General features: G+C 42.5%; 1 protein-coding gene across 1 annotated transcript in view; it reads right to left on the minus strand.

Moving 5' to 3' along the window:
* The window catches only part of CCDC170 (coiled-coil domain containing 170), a 78,908-nt gene that overhangs the window by 49,327 nt on the left and 13,243 nt on the right, over window positions 1–16,338 (minus strand). Inside the window, exons 2-4 of the mRNA XM_044243943.1 lie at window positions 11,162–11,290; window positions 9,605–9,861; window positions 5,294–5,438 (exon numbers count right to left, since the gene is read on the minus strand). Of these exons, the coding sequence (XP_044099878.1) occupies window positions 5,294–5,438; window positions 9,605–9,861; window positions 11,162–11,290 (531 nt within the window). The remainder of the gene's footprint in view (window positions 1–5,293; window positions 5,439–9,604; window positions 9,862–11,161; window positions 11,291–16,338) is intronic.

Consider the following 16,338-nt stretch of genomic DNA (forward strand, 5'->3'; position numbering starts at 1 on the left):
GGTATTATGCTAAGGGAAATAAGCCAGAGAAAAGTAAGTATCATACAATCTCACTCATATGTGGAATTTAAGAAACAAACCAGAGGATCGTAGGGGAGGGAGGGGAAAAATAAAACAAGACAAAATCAGAGAGGGAGACAAGCCACAGGAGACTCTTAATCAGAGGAAACAAGCAGGGCTGCTGGAGGGAGGGCGGTGGGGGTTGGTGTAACTGGGGGATGGACATTAAGGAGGGCACACGATATAATAAGCACTGAGTGTTAGATTAAAATTGATGAATCACTGAAATCTACCTCTGAAACTAATACATTATATGTTAATTAATTGAACTAGAATTTTGAAAAATAACTTTAAAAAAGTAAAAAATTCCTACCTCAGAGGGGCACTCCTTGGCCAGTCCACGTAAACTAGCTTGCCACACCTCTAACCCGCCTCACTCTCTATCCCCACATCTTCATTGGTGTTTCTTCCCCTTTACTACGTGAGATAATATTGGATATTTGTTTATTTCCTCAGTATCTTTATCTCACAATAACAAAATTTCTAGAAGAGCAGATTCAGTCTTATCTCATTCACTGCGGCACCACCAGCTCCCAGAACCGTGTCTAGCATATAGTAGTCACTCACTAAACATCTGTGAAACGGATGAATGTCCGGTAAATCCTGAGGAACACCTCCTTGGTTTCTTGGGGGAACGGGGGGTGCACATGTGGTTGGGAGAGCTGTGAAAGGGAGGAAGTGGTTTTGAAATTGAAGGAGTGGTTTTGTTTCACTTCCCAGAGGACCACCTAGTGAGTGCCTTTCTCCTCTGGACCAGTGATTTTTTTTTTTAATCTGAAATGCTAAAGCCCTAGAATCCTAGTATCTGTATTAAAATATAGGGTTTTTTTGTTATTCAGGTATGGGGAACTGAACAGATCTGGAGAGAGCTGCTGCTGCAAAACAATTTGTTACTCACAGTTGTTAAGAAGAAGGGACACGCTGTGCCACATGAGGCCACGGAGGGAAGCACCAGGTCAGTCAGGAGACAAGGACAGCAAAGGAAAAGAGAGGTAAGACTCTTTGTCATGGTTTCCACAGGATGAGGTGAGCAAGACGAGGTAAGCAGGCTCAGGACTGGCTAGTTAATCTGAGGCCTGTAAGGGCTGTGTTGTACCTAGCCCTGTGGTGATCCAGGAGGGTGGACGGTGGCCCAGAGCCTGACAGAAAAAAATGGCTGGGGTGTGGGAGTGGCTGGTTTGCATGTGAAAGCCATGCTCCCCAGAGGGTCATTTGGGAGAAATTGGCGAAGGCTCTGAGTCAGTCTCTCCTGGGTCAAAAAGACCCCAGATGTCAAAGCATTCAAAATACAGAAGACAATAAGGCATAATTAATACAGTATCAACTTCCAGATTAGCACCTGGAGCTCATCTCTGATGAGGGGAAGGGTGTCATGAAAGAAGAACGTTCTCCATTCTTTTTTCTTTGCCCCATCATTTGGCTTTAAAAACAAACTCCCAAACTACACTGCCCCGTGGACTTGAACAGACAGGCTGCTGGTCCATGAGCGCAACAGGGAAGTGGAGGAGAAGCCTCTAGAACCCTTGGGACTATCAGGCCTGAGCTATCAAAGCCTGTCAGTGAAGTGGAATGCTTCCTGAAGTTAACTGAAATGATTTTGCAGCTTGTAGGAAGTACAGCTGAGAAGATTACTAATAAAATTCTGAGGTGTGGCTTTAAGAATGACTGCATGGATTAATGAAAGAAATTGAAGAAGACACCAATAAATGGAAAGATATTCTGTGCCCATGGATTGGGAGGGTTAATATTGTCAAAATGTCCATATAAGTCAAAGCGATCTATAGATTCGATGCAATCCTATCAAAATCCCAATGGCATTTTTCAGAGACATAGACCAATGACAATGTTTGAACGGAATCACAAAAGAGCCTCAATAAACAAAACAATCTTGGGAAAGAAGAACAAATCTGGGGGGATCATGTTGCTTGATTCCAAATGATATTACAGAGCTATAGTCATCAAAACAGTACGGTAACAACATAAAAACAGACACATACGTCCACAGAATGGAACAGAGACATCAGAAATAAACCCACACATATACACGGTCAACTAATTTACAACAAAGGAGACATAATATACAATACAGAAAGGACAATCTCTACAATAAGTGATACAGAGAAAACTGGGCAGCCATAAGCAAAAGAATTAAACTAGACTATTAACTTATAGTGCACACAAAAATGAACACAATGTGGATTAAAGACTTGACTATAAGACCTGAAACCATAAAATTCCTGTAAGAAAATATAGGCAGTTAGCACCTTGACATCAGCAACATTTTTTTTTTTTTTTGGACCTGACTCCAAAAGCAAAGCCAACAAAAGCAAAATAAAATAAAATAAAATAAAATAAAAAAATAACAAGTGAGACTCTACCAAACTGAAAAGCTTCTCCATGGCCAAGAAAACCATCAAAAAGATGAAAAAGCAACACACTGAATGGGAAGAAAATATTTACAAATCATGTACCTGACAAGGGATTAATACCTAAAATAAATAAAGAACTCGTATAAGGAAAAAATTCAATTAAAAAAGATGGGCAGGAGCACCTGGGTGACTCAGTCAGTTAAGCTTCTGCCCTCTGCCTTTGGCTTGGGTCATGATCTCAGGGTCCTGGGATCGAGGCCTGCATCAGGCTCCCTGCTCAGTAGAGAGTCTGCCTCTCCCTCTCCATCAGCCTCTTCCCCCTGCTTGCGTGTGTGCACACACTTGCTCTCTCCTTCTCTCTCTAATAAATGAAATCTTTTTTAAAAAAATGGGCAGAGGACTGAATAGCCATCTTTCCAAAGATGACATACAGATGGCAAACAGACTCATGAAAAGATGTTCAACATCATTCATCATCCAGGAAACACAAATCAAAACCACATGAGGTTTCAGTTTACATCTGTCAGAATGGCTAATATCAAAAAGTTACAAAGTAACTATTGGAGAGGATATGGAGAAAGAGGAATCCTTGCGCACTGTGGGTGGGAATGTAACCTGGTACATCCACCATAGAAAACAGTATAGAGGCTCCTCAAAACATGAAAAATATAATTACCATATGATCCAGCAATTCCACTTCTGAGCATTTATCCCAAGAAAATAAAAACACTATTTAGAAAAGATATATGCGGGGCACCTGGGTGACTCAGTCCATTAAACATCCAACTCTTTTTTTTTTTTTTTAAAGATTTTATTTATTTATTTATTTATTTGTCAGAGAGAGTGAGCACAGGCAGACAGAGAGGCAAGCAGAGACAGAGGGAGAAGCAGGCTTCCTGCTGAGCAAGAAGCCTGATGTGGGACTCGAGCCCAGGATGCTGGGATCATGACCTGAGCCAAAGGCAGCCGCCTAACCAGCTGAGCCACCCAGGTGTCCCAAACATCCAACTCTTGATTGCCACTTAGGTCATGATCAGGGTCATGAGATGAAGTCCCGCATCGGGCTCCATGCTCAGTGTGGTGTCTACCTGTCCCTCTCCCTCTGCTTCTCCCCAGTCATGCTCCCTCTCTTTCTCTCTCAAATGAATAAATAAAAGAAAAAGAAAATATGTATACACCCATATGTTCACTACAGCATTATTTACAATAACCAAGCTATGCAAACAACCTGAGGGTCCATCAGTAGATGAAAAAAGATATATATTATATAAATACAGATTCATATATATATGGAAAATTATATACATATGTGTGTGTGTGTGTGTAAACCTTGAATACTGCTCAACCATATAAAAGACTGCTTTTGGGGTTAGCTCAGTCAGTTAAGCATCTGACTCTTGATTCTGGCTCAGATCATGATCTCTGGGTCATGAGATGAAGCCCCACATTTGCCTCCATGCTGGACATGGAACCTGCTTAAGATTCTCTCCTTCCCAGTCCCTCTGCTCCTCCCCCTAAAACAAAAGGAGCGAGAGAATGAATCTTTGCCATTTGTGACAACAGTGGTGGACTTTGAGAGTATTATGCTAAATGAAATAAGTCAAAAGACAAATACTCTATGCTTTCATTTATATGTGAAATCTAAAAAAACAGATGAGCCGGGCGCCTGGGTGGCTCAGTGGGTTAAGCCGCTGCCTTCGGCTCAGGTCATGATCTCAGGGTCCTGGGATCGAGTCCCGCATCGGGCTCTCTGCTCGGCGGGGAGCCTGCTTCCTCCTCTCTCTCTCTGCCTGCCTCTCTGCCTGCTTGTGATCTCTCTCTCTGTGTCAAATAAATAAATAAATAAATCTTAAAAAAAAAATAAAAAAATAAAAAGTAAACAAACAGCTGAGCCCAAACAAAGAAAAAGCACATGAATATAGAGAACAGAGTGGTTGCTGCCAGTGGGCAGGAGGACGGGGGTACAGACTTCCAGCTGGGAAATGAACAGGCGATGGAGATGCGGTGTGCAGCACGGCGACTACACTCCTCGGACACATTTGTAAGTTGCCAGGAAAGTACATCTTGAAAGTGTTCCTCTCAAGAAAAGAAATAATAAATTTTTTGTAACTCTTCATGGTGACAGATGGTGACCAGACTTACTATGGGGATCATTTCACAGTGTATACCAGGGCAAATCATTACGCTATACCCCTGAAACTAAAATAATGTTGCATGTCAATTACACCTTTTAATAAATTTAAATTTTAATAAAAAAGATTGGCTGCAAGGAGATCTGTCAGGAAGCAGGGATAAGAAAGGTGTGAAATGAGCAAAGATATGGTGAGAGCTCCAACACCGTCAGGTGCCCTAATGAATCACTATGTGCTGAGCGAATTATTCATTGACTATAACTAATTTCCACCTTCCTGGCAACCTTGTTATTATTTGATTCCAGTGGAAAATTAAAAAGTACTTTAGAACTAATCTTAACCTTAGACCCAGTAAGTATCCCAAAAATGACACAGCTGGTTTGCGTGTGGGTTTCGTGTGTATGTGTGTGCTTCTGTCTGTAACTAAAACAAAAAACTCCCTAAAACACATTGCTAAGATGAATGATGACTTGTATTTGGCAACCTAAATACATTTTAGACAAAACAATTCATCTTTTCTGGATAGTTATTAATCCCAAATAATGTTAGAAAGGACTTTGGAATTGAGCTCAGAGAGATGATAAGCTTTGTCCCAGATCACACAGCCAAGCAATGCTATATTTGGGCTACTGTCCCATTCTCCTGCCACCCCCAGACTCAATCACAGCAATTCCATTCACGGCACATATCAGAATGACTGCTACATTTGTCGTCTTTTTCATGGGCATTCACCTTTAGAATTAAATCTTCATCTGATGCCTTTTCATTCTTCTTCTCTGGATCTAAGAAGTCACCAAGTTGAGCTAGAAATTCCTCCTGTTTCTTGCAATTCTTCAAGGCTTGATTCTTAGTCTCCTCATTTTCCTTTAAACATTTTCTACAGGGCAAACAACACATAAGTCAAGCTATAACACCACAGAAGAGATCATTCATCAAACAAAGTTCAGAACTTAAGCTCTCTGATCCAATCACCACTTTCATCACAACACAATTTCCCGGACACAGAACACATCACTGCCCTGGGAGCCATGTAAGGGCTGCCTGTCAAAGCCAGGCATCTACATCTGGCAGAAATGTACAAAAATCTTCATGGCATCTTAGATCTTGTAACAGCAAAGGAGGCATCTTGGATCTTGTAACAGCAAAGGAGACAGACTCTCTGCCTCTTGTCCTGGACCATTTAGGATCTGCAGAAGTGGCAAGAAATCTCTAGATCAAAGTGGATGTATGTAGTCATGGGTCTCTGTTGGGTCCTCATGAGGAAGTAGGACAGTGCTGCTATGTTTCTTCTAGTGTATCATCCCTTGCTTTATTTTCAGACATTATGCAGTGATCTATAAGTGTTACTTAGGGCATACCCCGGATCACGGCCAAGCATAACTATAATAAAAAATATATCAGCAGCAGGGGATGTTCAAAGAGAGAAATGTTCAATCACCAGCAAAGACTGTTACCAGTTTTCATACATCCAGAGTGTTTTAAGAGTATTGAAATGGACCAGTCAAGGAAAATCAGTTGATTATGCTCTGCTATGAATATTTCAAATCTCAGATAGGTTTGCTGAAATAGCACAGTCTATTTCTAATGCTTTAAATGTTACCGACTAAGAGATCATCAAAAAATAGACATACTTTAAAGGCAAATTAGAATCATTTCAGTAATTTGGTATCACTTTTTCAGTACTCTAGATAATAAACATGATTATTGCTTTCCCTTTTTACCATGTTCAGTGTTTACCGCAAATTCTTTCACTCTATTCAAAGATTAACAAAGCATGTAATTGCATACACTCAAAAGCATATCATATTTCTGTTTAGAAAAATGTATCACAATAAAAGACCAACATCAATATATCTCTGAGTTCTTATTTTCAGCATATGAAAGGTAAAATGTGTTCGGTCTCTCTGGCTCATGAAAAGCACAGTTAATGCTATGATGTGGTGGACTGATTTACGTGCATGATTCCACTCAGTCGGTCCAAGACTTCAGTCTTGCTTCTCCATCTCAAGTGTGTCTGAACTCTTCCCACTTCTACGTGCATTTCACTTGGACCCAACAAAGCTCTAGGAATCTACCCTAAGGACATGATCACATAAATGTGAAAACAGGAGTACACATGAATATACTTGGTTTATAATGATTGAGTGAAACCTACCTGAGTGTCTGCAAGAAATAACAGAAAGAACTGGTAAGTAAATTATGATATTTCAGGCAATGAGTAACGTGGGCTAATAAGGAAGATACAACGAGTGAGTTTTTAAAATATCTACAACATAGGGGCGCCTGGGTCGCTCAGGTGGTTAAGTGCCCAACTCTTGATTTTGGCTCAGGTCATGATCTCAGGGTCGTGGGACCGAGCCCCACATCGGGCTGTATGCTCAGCCCAGAGCCTACTTGAGATTCTCTCTCCCTCTCTCTCTCCCTCTGACCCTCCCCCTGCTCAAGATCCATCAATCAGTAAAATCTCTTTTTTTTTTTAATTTTATTTTTTCAGTGTTCCAAGATTCATTGTTTATGCACCACACCCAGTGCTCCACGCAATCTGTGCCCTCCTTAATACCCACCACCAGGCTCACCCATCCCCCCCAACCCCCTCCCCTCTAAAACCCTCAGTTTCGTTCTCAGAGTCCATAGTCTCTCATGGTTTGTCATTCTTTAAATACATGTCTACAATTATTATTCAGTCAAAAAAAAAAAAAGTGGTTCATTATATGATCTCAACTACCCGAAAACCTGTTCACCAAAATCTGAAGTATAGTTCTCAGGAATCGTAAGGTCTTGAGTAATTTTAATGTTTTTTGGTAATTTTCTGCATCTTAAAAAAATTTTCTTACAATCAGTACATATCATTTGTATTATTCATTTATTTAATAAATATTTAATATTTATTTATTTTATTTATATGTTATAATAAAATATAATAAATATTTAAAATATTTGATTTATTATTTATTAATATTACTATATTATAATTAAATTATGTATAATTATAACATGTTATAATTATGACATTATTATTATTATTTATGAAACATTTAATAAATATTTACTGGATACTCACTATGCACCAAGCCCAGTTAAAGGTACTAAAGATACAGTAGTGAACAGAACAGATGAACATCCTCGCCCTCACAGAGCTTACATTCTAGTCAGGAAGATGGACAGTAATCAATCAATGTATGTGAGATGTATACGGTTATAGAGATAAAGCTGGAGACAAAAAAAATTAAGCAGGAAGGGGAGGAAGAAATATATGGGGGAAGCAGAGTAAAATTTTAGATGTCGTCACTCACGGAAGACCTGGGAAAGCACTTCTGAGTGAAGACCTAAAGGGAGCAGGGGGGAAGCCATGCAATATCTGGGAGAAGAGCTTTCCAGGCCATGGGATTAGCAAGTGCAAAAGTCCTGAGGTGGGAACACACTTGTTATGTTCGAAGGACAGCAAAGGAGCCAGTGAGCTGAAATGGAAAGAATAAGGGAGAATGGAAACAAAACCACGTCCGGATGAGCCCTCTAGGTAACAGAATATCCTTTGTCTTTACCCTGAGAGAGAAGAGAAGTCACTGCAGGCCTCTAGGCAGAGGACCAATGAGATCTAATTTGTGTTTTTACAGGATTACTCCGGCTGCGAGGGGCACAGGCAGCAGCGGGAAAATCACTTCAGAGGCTATTGCAAAAGTCCCAGAGAGAGATGTTCGCCCCTTGAATCAGGTTAGTGGCAATGAAGGCAACAATGGGAAGCTGTCAAAATGGATTGATTTTGCAGGTAGAGAGGAGAGGACTTGTTGAAGGTCACACACAAAGCATGAAAGAGCAAGAGGACCAAGGATGGTGACCACGACTGTTGACCTGAAACTAGAGGAATGGAATTATCACTGGAGATGAGGAAAAGGGCAGGAGCATTCTGTGGGAACAGCAGGAGCTCTGTTTGGTCATGTTAAGTGTGAGATGCCCATTGGACAGCCATGTGACGATGTCTAGTAGGTAGTCAAAATATGTGGGTCTCTCTTGAGGTCCGAGAAAAGATCCAAGAAAAGATACAGAAATGCGGGCATCACTAGCATTTAGATCATACTTAAAGTCATGAGATCACCGAGAAACTGAATTTAGACAGAAACCAGAAGAGACGCAAGGACTGCGTGCCTGGGCACTCCGGTCTTTGCAAGTCAATGAGATGAGATGGGGAAAACAAGAGAGACCACGGCAGGGCAGCTGGCGTGGAAAGATACAAAGCAGGCATGGGGAGTGTCTGGTAGCCAGAAAAAGCAGGTGGTTCAAGGAGAGAGACCAACTGTGCCTGATACACTGGTAAGTCAAGTGAGGTAAAGACGGACCATTTAATCCTCAGTGTGGGGTCACTGGTCACAGGAGTTTTGCTGTAAGATTGGCGGGGGGAGAGAGGTAAGAGTTGGAGGTGTTGGGTTTTCTTTTTTTTAAGATGGAATAAGTAAAAGAAATATAAAGCATCTTATTATCAAAGTTATTTAAGTTATTACACGTAGAATTTCATAAGTATATTTTTGGAACAACTAGTTCCCAGTTTTGTCTCAAGAATTACCTTTTGCCAGAACAAAGTGGGAAAAAAATCACATTTTGTGATTTTTCTGCATAAATGGGTAATAAAAGCTAATGAGGAGTATTCGGGGTGGTCTGCAGTGGTCTGGGCTTCCAGGATATTGTTACAGCTAGCTTTTGAATAAACACCTCCCTCTCTGTGCCATTCCACTGCCTCTAGTTAAACCTCCACTTACAGAAAATCTTCTAAATTCTGTATATGAGCATCTGCAGCCCCAATCAACCAGATATAAACATGCTTAGGACAATGCCTTGTTTGTTAAGATTCCTGGTAGCATTTGGAAATGAGCTTGAGAAAAACTTTCAAGACTCTGAAGATAGTTGAGATTCAAGATTTTTTTTTTTCCCCAAACTGAGTTTCAGGGCCAAATAAGGCAACAACACGCCAATACCTTCAAGGGCATATCCTGCTATCAGAAGCTAGTACTTGAACACTAACAATCATGAAATATATTGAAATACCCTTACTGTAAGTTCTCATCTAGTTCTGCAACTTTCTTCTTTAACTCCTGGTTCTCCGTGATTGCAGTGTGAGCTGTGATTTCGGTTCTAATTTTAGAAGCAGTAAGCGCTGCTGATTCTTCTTCTAGCTCCTGAACTCTGTCTCTCAGGGAGGTGAGGAGAGATGATTTTCTAGCATTATCTTCTCTGTAATTCTCCATTTCAGCTTTCAGCTCTTGACAGGAGTCTTCTTTCGAAAGCATCTTGGATCGGAGGTCTCGAAGCTAACACGGAAAACCCGTAAAAAGGAGGAAAAGGATTTCAGTGGCGTAAGTGTGAAGTACTTTCGAGAAACCCCAAACCATAATTTCAAATCTCACTCTTCGTTCATGACTTAATCCAGCTTTTCTTTTTTTTCACATTTGTATCTGTATCATCAGATGGGAACTTACAAGTAAACAGTGGACTTCACATACTGTCTCTTTCAAATCCAACTGAGCAATGTCTTGGGGTGATTAGTATCACTCAAGAGACTTCTGTGGTCTATTTTACAAAAAGCAATAAAATACTTTCAACGGTAACTCATTTACTAAATCTGCATTGCTTTTTCTGCTGCTGACAACGAAACAAGAAACCTACAAACTAAGATATTGTCATTTCACAGCCACAGCTGATTCCTAAGTAGATACAGACTAGTTGACATGTCACCGTTGTTCTTGCACTTGCCTTCGGGATCCTTATTGTGGGCAATTTAAAAAATATTAATAATAAAAAAATAATAATAGATGTCTGGGGAAAACACGGAAGAAAAGGAAAATCCTTACAGGATTTATACAAAAGAAACATTTTAACTTTTATAAATTCTATGGCATCAAAATACTGTACAACGTATTGGCCCGAGTAAGATGTCAGGTCCACCCTATAAGAAAACTTCTTTGGAACTATGAGTATCCGTGCACACAATTTTTCACACACACAAGGTACCAAATCGCCTCTCAGTGGATTCCTGGTAGGCCAGTGAAAGGACAGTTACCTCACAGGCAAGCTCAGGCCCCCTCAAGCCCACCAGACTGTGAGCAGAGTGGATCCAGAGGGACTCTCTCAGGAACTCCACAATAGACCTGATCTAGCCCAGAGGGAAGATAGACCCCAATCATTGTCCTAGAATTTCCCCCAGCCAATCCAAACTAACACTAGGAAGGGCTCCAGAATTCCTTTCTAAGACCTCCAGACTGCAAGCTAATCATGTTAAAGATACATATTCAGGGAGATGCTAAAAATGACCCAACACCAAGGCAACTTCCACCAAAGTCATCAGGTGCCCCCAAGTCTCTCAAGGGTGGGAAGCTCCTCTGACAGGATCCAGGATCTAGCCCATGTCACCTCGCTCTGCACCACAGCAAGTGCACAACCTTTCAGGAATGTTCTCTACAAGCGGAGTAGGCGCACCAAAGGAGTATCACCTTTGCCAAAAGGTGTAAAGCTGTGTCCTCCCAACCTATTTCTAATCACTTCTACACTCTGCTTCACTCTCTAAGAAGCTAAAAGGGCCCATGTCTAAGTCACAAAGATGCATAGTCTTACCTCGGACTGAGCGCATTCAAATTTGACCAAAGTTGCTGCCAGTTCGCTTCGAGCATTTTCGGCCACATTCCGATAGTGGCTCAACTGCTCCCGAGTGACTGGGACTTCCAAGGGACGGTGGTAAACTTCCTGACAGGGATCCCCCCAAAAGACAAAACAGAAAGAAGAGTTTTAAACCACCTTTTCTGTGCAGCTGTGCAAACCAAGTTTACATTCTTTGTAGCCCCCCCCCGATGTCTCGAAAACGCTGCCCAGCTCAGGTCTTCGTCCTTATCGCTTCACTCTCAAAATTCTGAAGGAGGCGGGAGGCTGACCAGGAAGGAGTGACGTGCTCTCACAGACAGTGTTTAAGAGCTGGCCTTTGTCACTATAGAGAGCTTCCTTCCACCCAAAACTCAAATGCTCTTTGACCTCTGACCAGAATGGATCGAGTCCCCACAGGACTGTCGGAACAGACACAGGACAACAAGGTCCACAGCAGAGAGACAGATTTCATTGTCCTTGTGTTTCCAGACTACCAAAATGATGAACTCATCTCATCTTTTGATGAAAGGGCAGCATTTGTTCACCAAAGAGATCGTGTGAGTTGAAGGCAAAAGGCTGTCTCCTTCCTAATTATTCACTAAACCATTTATTCTCAATCTCATAGCCTCTCTGGGGATTATGACTCATGAAGGTGACTCAGATGAACTTGGGAGACCAGCGATCGTGAGGCGAGGCCTGAGGAGACCTTGTCCCACCCACCAGGCAACAGCCCTCAGCTCCACGGACGGCCGCCAACGCAGAAATGGGGATCTGAGCCGAGCCAAATTTTTCCAATTTTTCAAGACAAGTCCTATATCCAGACTTTCTGAAGTAAAAATTTTCAGTTTTTGCAACTTGGCAACTAATTTCAATGTTTAAAAAAGAAACACCATAGGAGCCAAATAAACACATCTGCAGAGCAGATTTGATGGGTTTGGCCTGTGGGTCAGAGTCAATGAACTCTGGTTCTGTTACTTACATCATAAGGCCTGCTTCTTTCAAGAATTATTCCTGACCTTGGACAGATACCTATGCCTACCTCTGTCAAGTTTCCAAGGCCTGTGGTCTTTGCGAAAGACACACAGAAAAGCCATTCATTTTTGAAGGAATATGAGAGCGGTCACACAAAGCAGGTTTTCCTGGAATTATGTACGAGGCCTCAGGGGACACACAAGTAACACTGGTTGATGGCTGCCCAGCTCCTGAACTGCCAAAGACTACTGTTTGGAAACACTCGAGAATGCAAAAGTCCTCTCAAAGCCCTTCACTTTACAACAAGCGTTGTCATGACTAGTGTGTTTCGACGCATGAAATGCCAAACAAAACCTTCAGTGCACCTAGTAACAGCCCGTGTTTGCCAGACACAACATATCCAAGAAGATGGTAGGTGTGTACTCCTGGGGAGAAAGCATAAAAGGATGAATGACATCTAATGAGAGAACCACATCCTGGTCAGCCTCACTTTATACTCAGAAGTGACTTTCTCACCCCTAACCACCCCAGCAAGATTTCCCAAAACAGGCCACATAAGGACTGTGGCCACTTATGAGACGTATGAAGTAGAGTGTGTAGGACACATCAATTTATTTTACATCTTTAAAGATTTTATGTAGGAGCACCTGGGTGGCTCAGTGGGTTAAGCCTTCGGCTCAGGTCATGATCTCAGGGTCCTGGGATCGAGCCCCGCATCGGGCTCTCTGCTCAGCAGGGAACCTGCTCTCCCACCCCACTCCCCCACCCCGCCTGCCTCTCTGCCTCCTTGTGATCTGTCAAATAAATAAATAAAATCTTTAAAAAATAAAAAAATATTTTATGTATATGTTTACTTGAAAGAGACAGAGAGTGCAAGCAGGGGGAGGGGCAGAGGGAGAGGTGGGGAGAGACTCTCAAGTAGGCTCCACACTGTGCATAGAGCCTGACTCGGGGCTCAATCTCACGACCCTGAGATCATGACCTCAGCGGCAATCAAGAGTCAGACACTTAACCAACTAAGCCTCCCAGTCGCTCCTGGATGGCACATCATTTTGTAAAATTCATTAGGAAAATAAGTTCTTCAATAGCTATGATTATTTCTTCCAATGACTAGCATCCCTTTTCAGGGAATGATGTAAACATTCCATCATGTTATATCTCCTTATGGAAAAGTATTATCCATTGGACATAATATTAAAAGCCACGTGAGACGGGTCAGATATGGCCCTTCATTTTAGAAGGTTACGTTCTAGAGCAGAACACTACCAGAAATCATTAACATCTTCAAATGCAACAACACAGTAGGATCTCATGACCACGGATGCCGGGACATGGCCCACATTAGATCACTGAGTTTAGACGACAGTTGCTGGGTCTACATCACCCTCCGAAGTCCAACAGACTAGAGATGATTCATCAAGAAATATGTACTGAAAACTTACTGAAGGCCAGGCACTGAGCTTACACCCTACTAAGAAAAAGAGCATTTATCACACAACCACGCTAACGATTACATAATTACAAACTGAAATGCGTGCAAGAAAGAAAAAAAGGAGCTAACAAAGGAAAGTGTGACTTACAATCAGAGATGTGAGAAAGAAAGATTTCCCCAAAGAAGTGATGACTGAGTAGGTATTAAATAGGCAAGAGGTAATGAAGCAGGTGCAATACACATCATTCCAATAGTCAAAAGTCTGAGCAAGGGTCCTGTGGCAGGAACATGTTGCGTAGGCAAAGATCTGAGCAAAGGCAGTGAGGCTGAGGGACAAGAGCAACTTAAGAACAGTGGCTTGGTAAGAGACTCTTAATGTCACAAAACAAACTGAGGGTTGCCGGGGCAGGGGTGGTGGGGTTATGGACATGGGGGAAGGTATGTGCTATGCTGAGTGCTGTGAAGTGTGTAAACCTGTAACCCTGCGATTCACAGACCTGTACCCCTGGGGCTAATAATACATTATATGTTTATTTAAAACTTTAAAAAATATACTTAAAAATAAAAGAGCAGTGGCTTGGAGGGCAGCTCTGAGCTCATTCACATGTGATAGTGCCAGGTAGGGCTTCTTTTTCAGAATATTCCTGGCTATTCTAACCTGTGCATTCTGCCATATGAAACACTTATCAAACTCCCAAAAATCCTGTTGGTATTTTCTTTGGGACCATGCTAATGTTAGAGATAAACTTAAGAACACACATCTTTTAAATATCAAGGCTTCCAACGAAAATCACTTTTTTTCCAATGTTCAGGAATTCTTCTATGTCCCTTAGTAGCTGTGATTACTAATTTTATGTGTCAACTTGACTGGGCCACAGGGTGTCCAGATACTTGGTAGAACACTGTTCTGGGTGTGTCTGTGCCAGTGCTCCTGTGAGGTCAGCGTTTGAACCGGTAGACGGAGTAAAGCAGATTGCCCTCCCCAGTGTCAGTGGGTCTCCTCCAAGCCACTGAAGGCCTGAGTAGAACCCAGAAGGCTGAGGAAGGAGGAATGTGCTCTCTCTGTCAGGCTGTCTTCGAGCTGCGACGTCAACGCCTTCCCCTGCCTTTGGACTCAGACTCAGCCTGAACTTACACTACCAGCCCTCCTGGGTCTCCAGCTTGCTGCTTGCAGGTCTTGGGTTTCTCAGCCTCCATTATTCCATATCACAAATCTCTTTCTACAAATACATAGAAAGAGAAAAAAATTATAGAGGGAGAACCCCGCCTGAGTGCTAGACACACCCCCAGGCTGAGAGAGCTCCGGGGTGTACCACAGAAACCCACTCCCTCAAGACCCTCCGAGGTAGCCTGACAGAGAAGAAATGAATGGCAGTAGCAGGAAAGGGTTCCAGGGACAAGGAAAGACAATCCAGAAGCCAAAAGAATACATGAGTGTGTTCCTTGATGACTAAGCTCTTCGGCTCGGCCCTCCAGCCTCCTGCCAGATTCTAATGAAGTGTTCGCCCCATCTCCTAGGTCCCTCCAGTTTGGTTTGGAATTCTTTCCCCTGAGCTAAGAGCTCATTGTTGCCATGGCTCTTTGCTTTCCGGGTTTGTCCTGGATTTCTGCTCCATGACACCAGGCTCAGAGCACGCTCTGCATTCAGGGCTGACGCTCACGGGCCGACTCCGCGGCGGTGGGCCGGTGTCCTCTCAGAACGGGATCTCTTCACACTGGGCGGTCCCTTTGCCCTACCAGCCATCACCTATTTTCCCCATCCTCCTTGTCTATGTTACCTCTACTTCAGGGAATTTACTGGGGTTTTCGTGAACACTCAGTTTTATGGGCACTTGAAAAGGCGTTTTCTCTGCCTTCGGGGCTTGGAGTCCAACATGTCGCAGTCAGTCCTCCCTTGCTCGTTATTAGAACTGGGCCCTTCTAGCCCAGCCTCATTTCTGTCCTTTACTGTATCATGAGCTGAGGGGTGAGTTTAACCTCCTGTCACTACTGAAAATCTCTGCCCCCCGGGATCGCTGGTTTTCTTGCTCTAGGAATGCGGGTGCTGTCTGACTTGGTGCAAAGATTCAGAACGTAACTTCACGGTGAGCTGTGCTGAGGAGCATCATGACACGCGCACGTCTTCCTTTCCGCTCTGAATCCAGTCTTTGCTCAGGCTGAGACCGTGATCCCTGATTTCTTTTTGTTTGGATCTGACGACGTAAACCTCTGTTCCGTATTTTGATCTTCAGCCTCCCTGGATCACTTTGTTTTTCACGTCCCCTAATATAGCTGGGTTCGAACTTGCAATTGGTCCTAAAATTCTTCTTCCCGTCCTGGATGTCTCCGTGATGTTTCCACCTGTTCATGGGACAGATATATTTGGTCTTAGGTCTGCTGCATTATTTTATGCTATGCTTCTTGTTTTAATTGCTTTTCCAAAATCTTTCACCACACATCTGTTTGCTTTGCTTTGTGTGGTCGGATCATGGGGAAGGTCTGTACTGTTGTTCTAGTTATTCGTTTAAAACTGTAAGTAATACCATTTAGACAGCATCTGCTGATTCACTCCAATGGCCTAAATTCCCTTCCTTGCTCCTCTCGTCCCCTCCCTTACAACTTCTAGTTTCTGATCTTTATAGTCCCATTCCAAATACCTGCCAGTGTACCTACAAGACTGTTAGATGGAAGAAACCGAAATGCTTATGCTAGCTCTCCCCTTTCTTCCTCTCTTACTTACTCTGGATTGTCTTCTTTTCAGAGGATTCTA

This window comes from Neovison vison, chromosome 1, assembly GCF_020171115.1.
Source record: "Neovison vison isolate M4711 chromosome 1, ASM_NN_V1, whole genome shotgun sequence".
Taxonomy (NCBI): Eukaryota; Metazoa; Chordata; class Mammalia; order Carnivora; family Mustelidae; genus Neogale; species Neogale vison.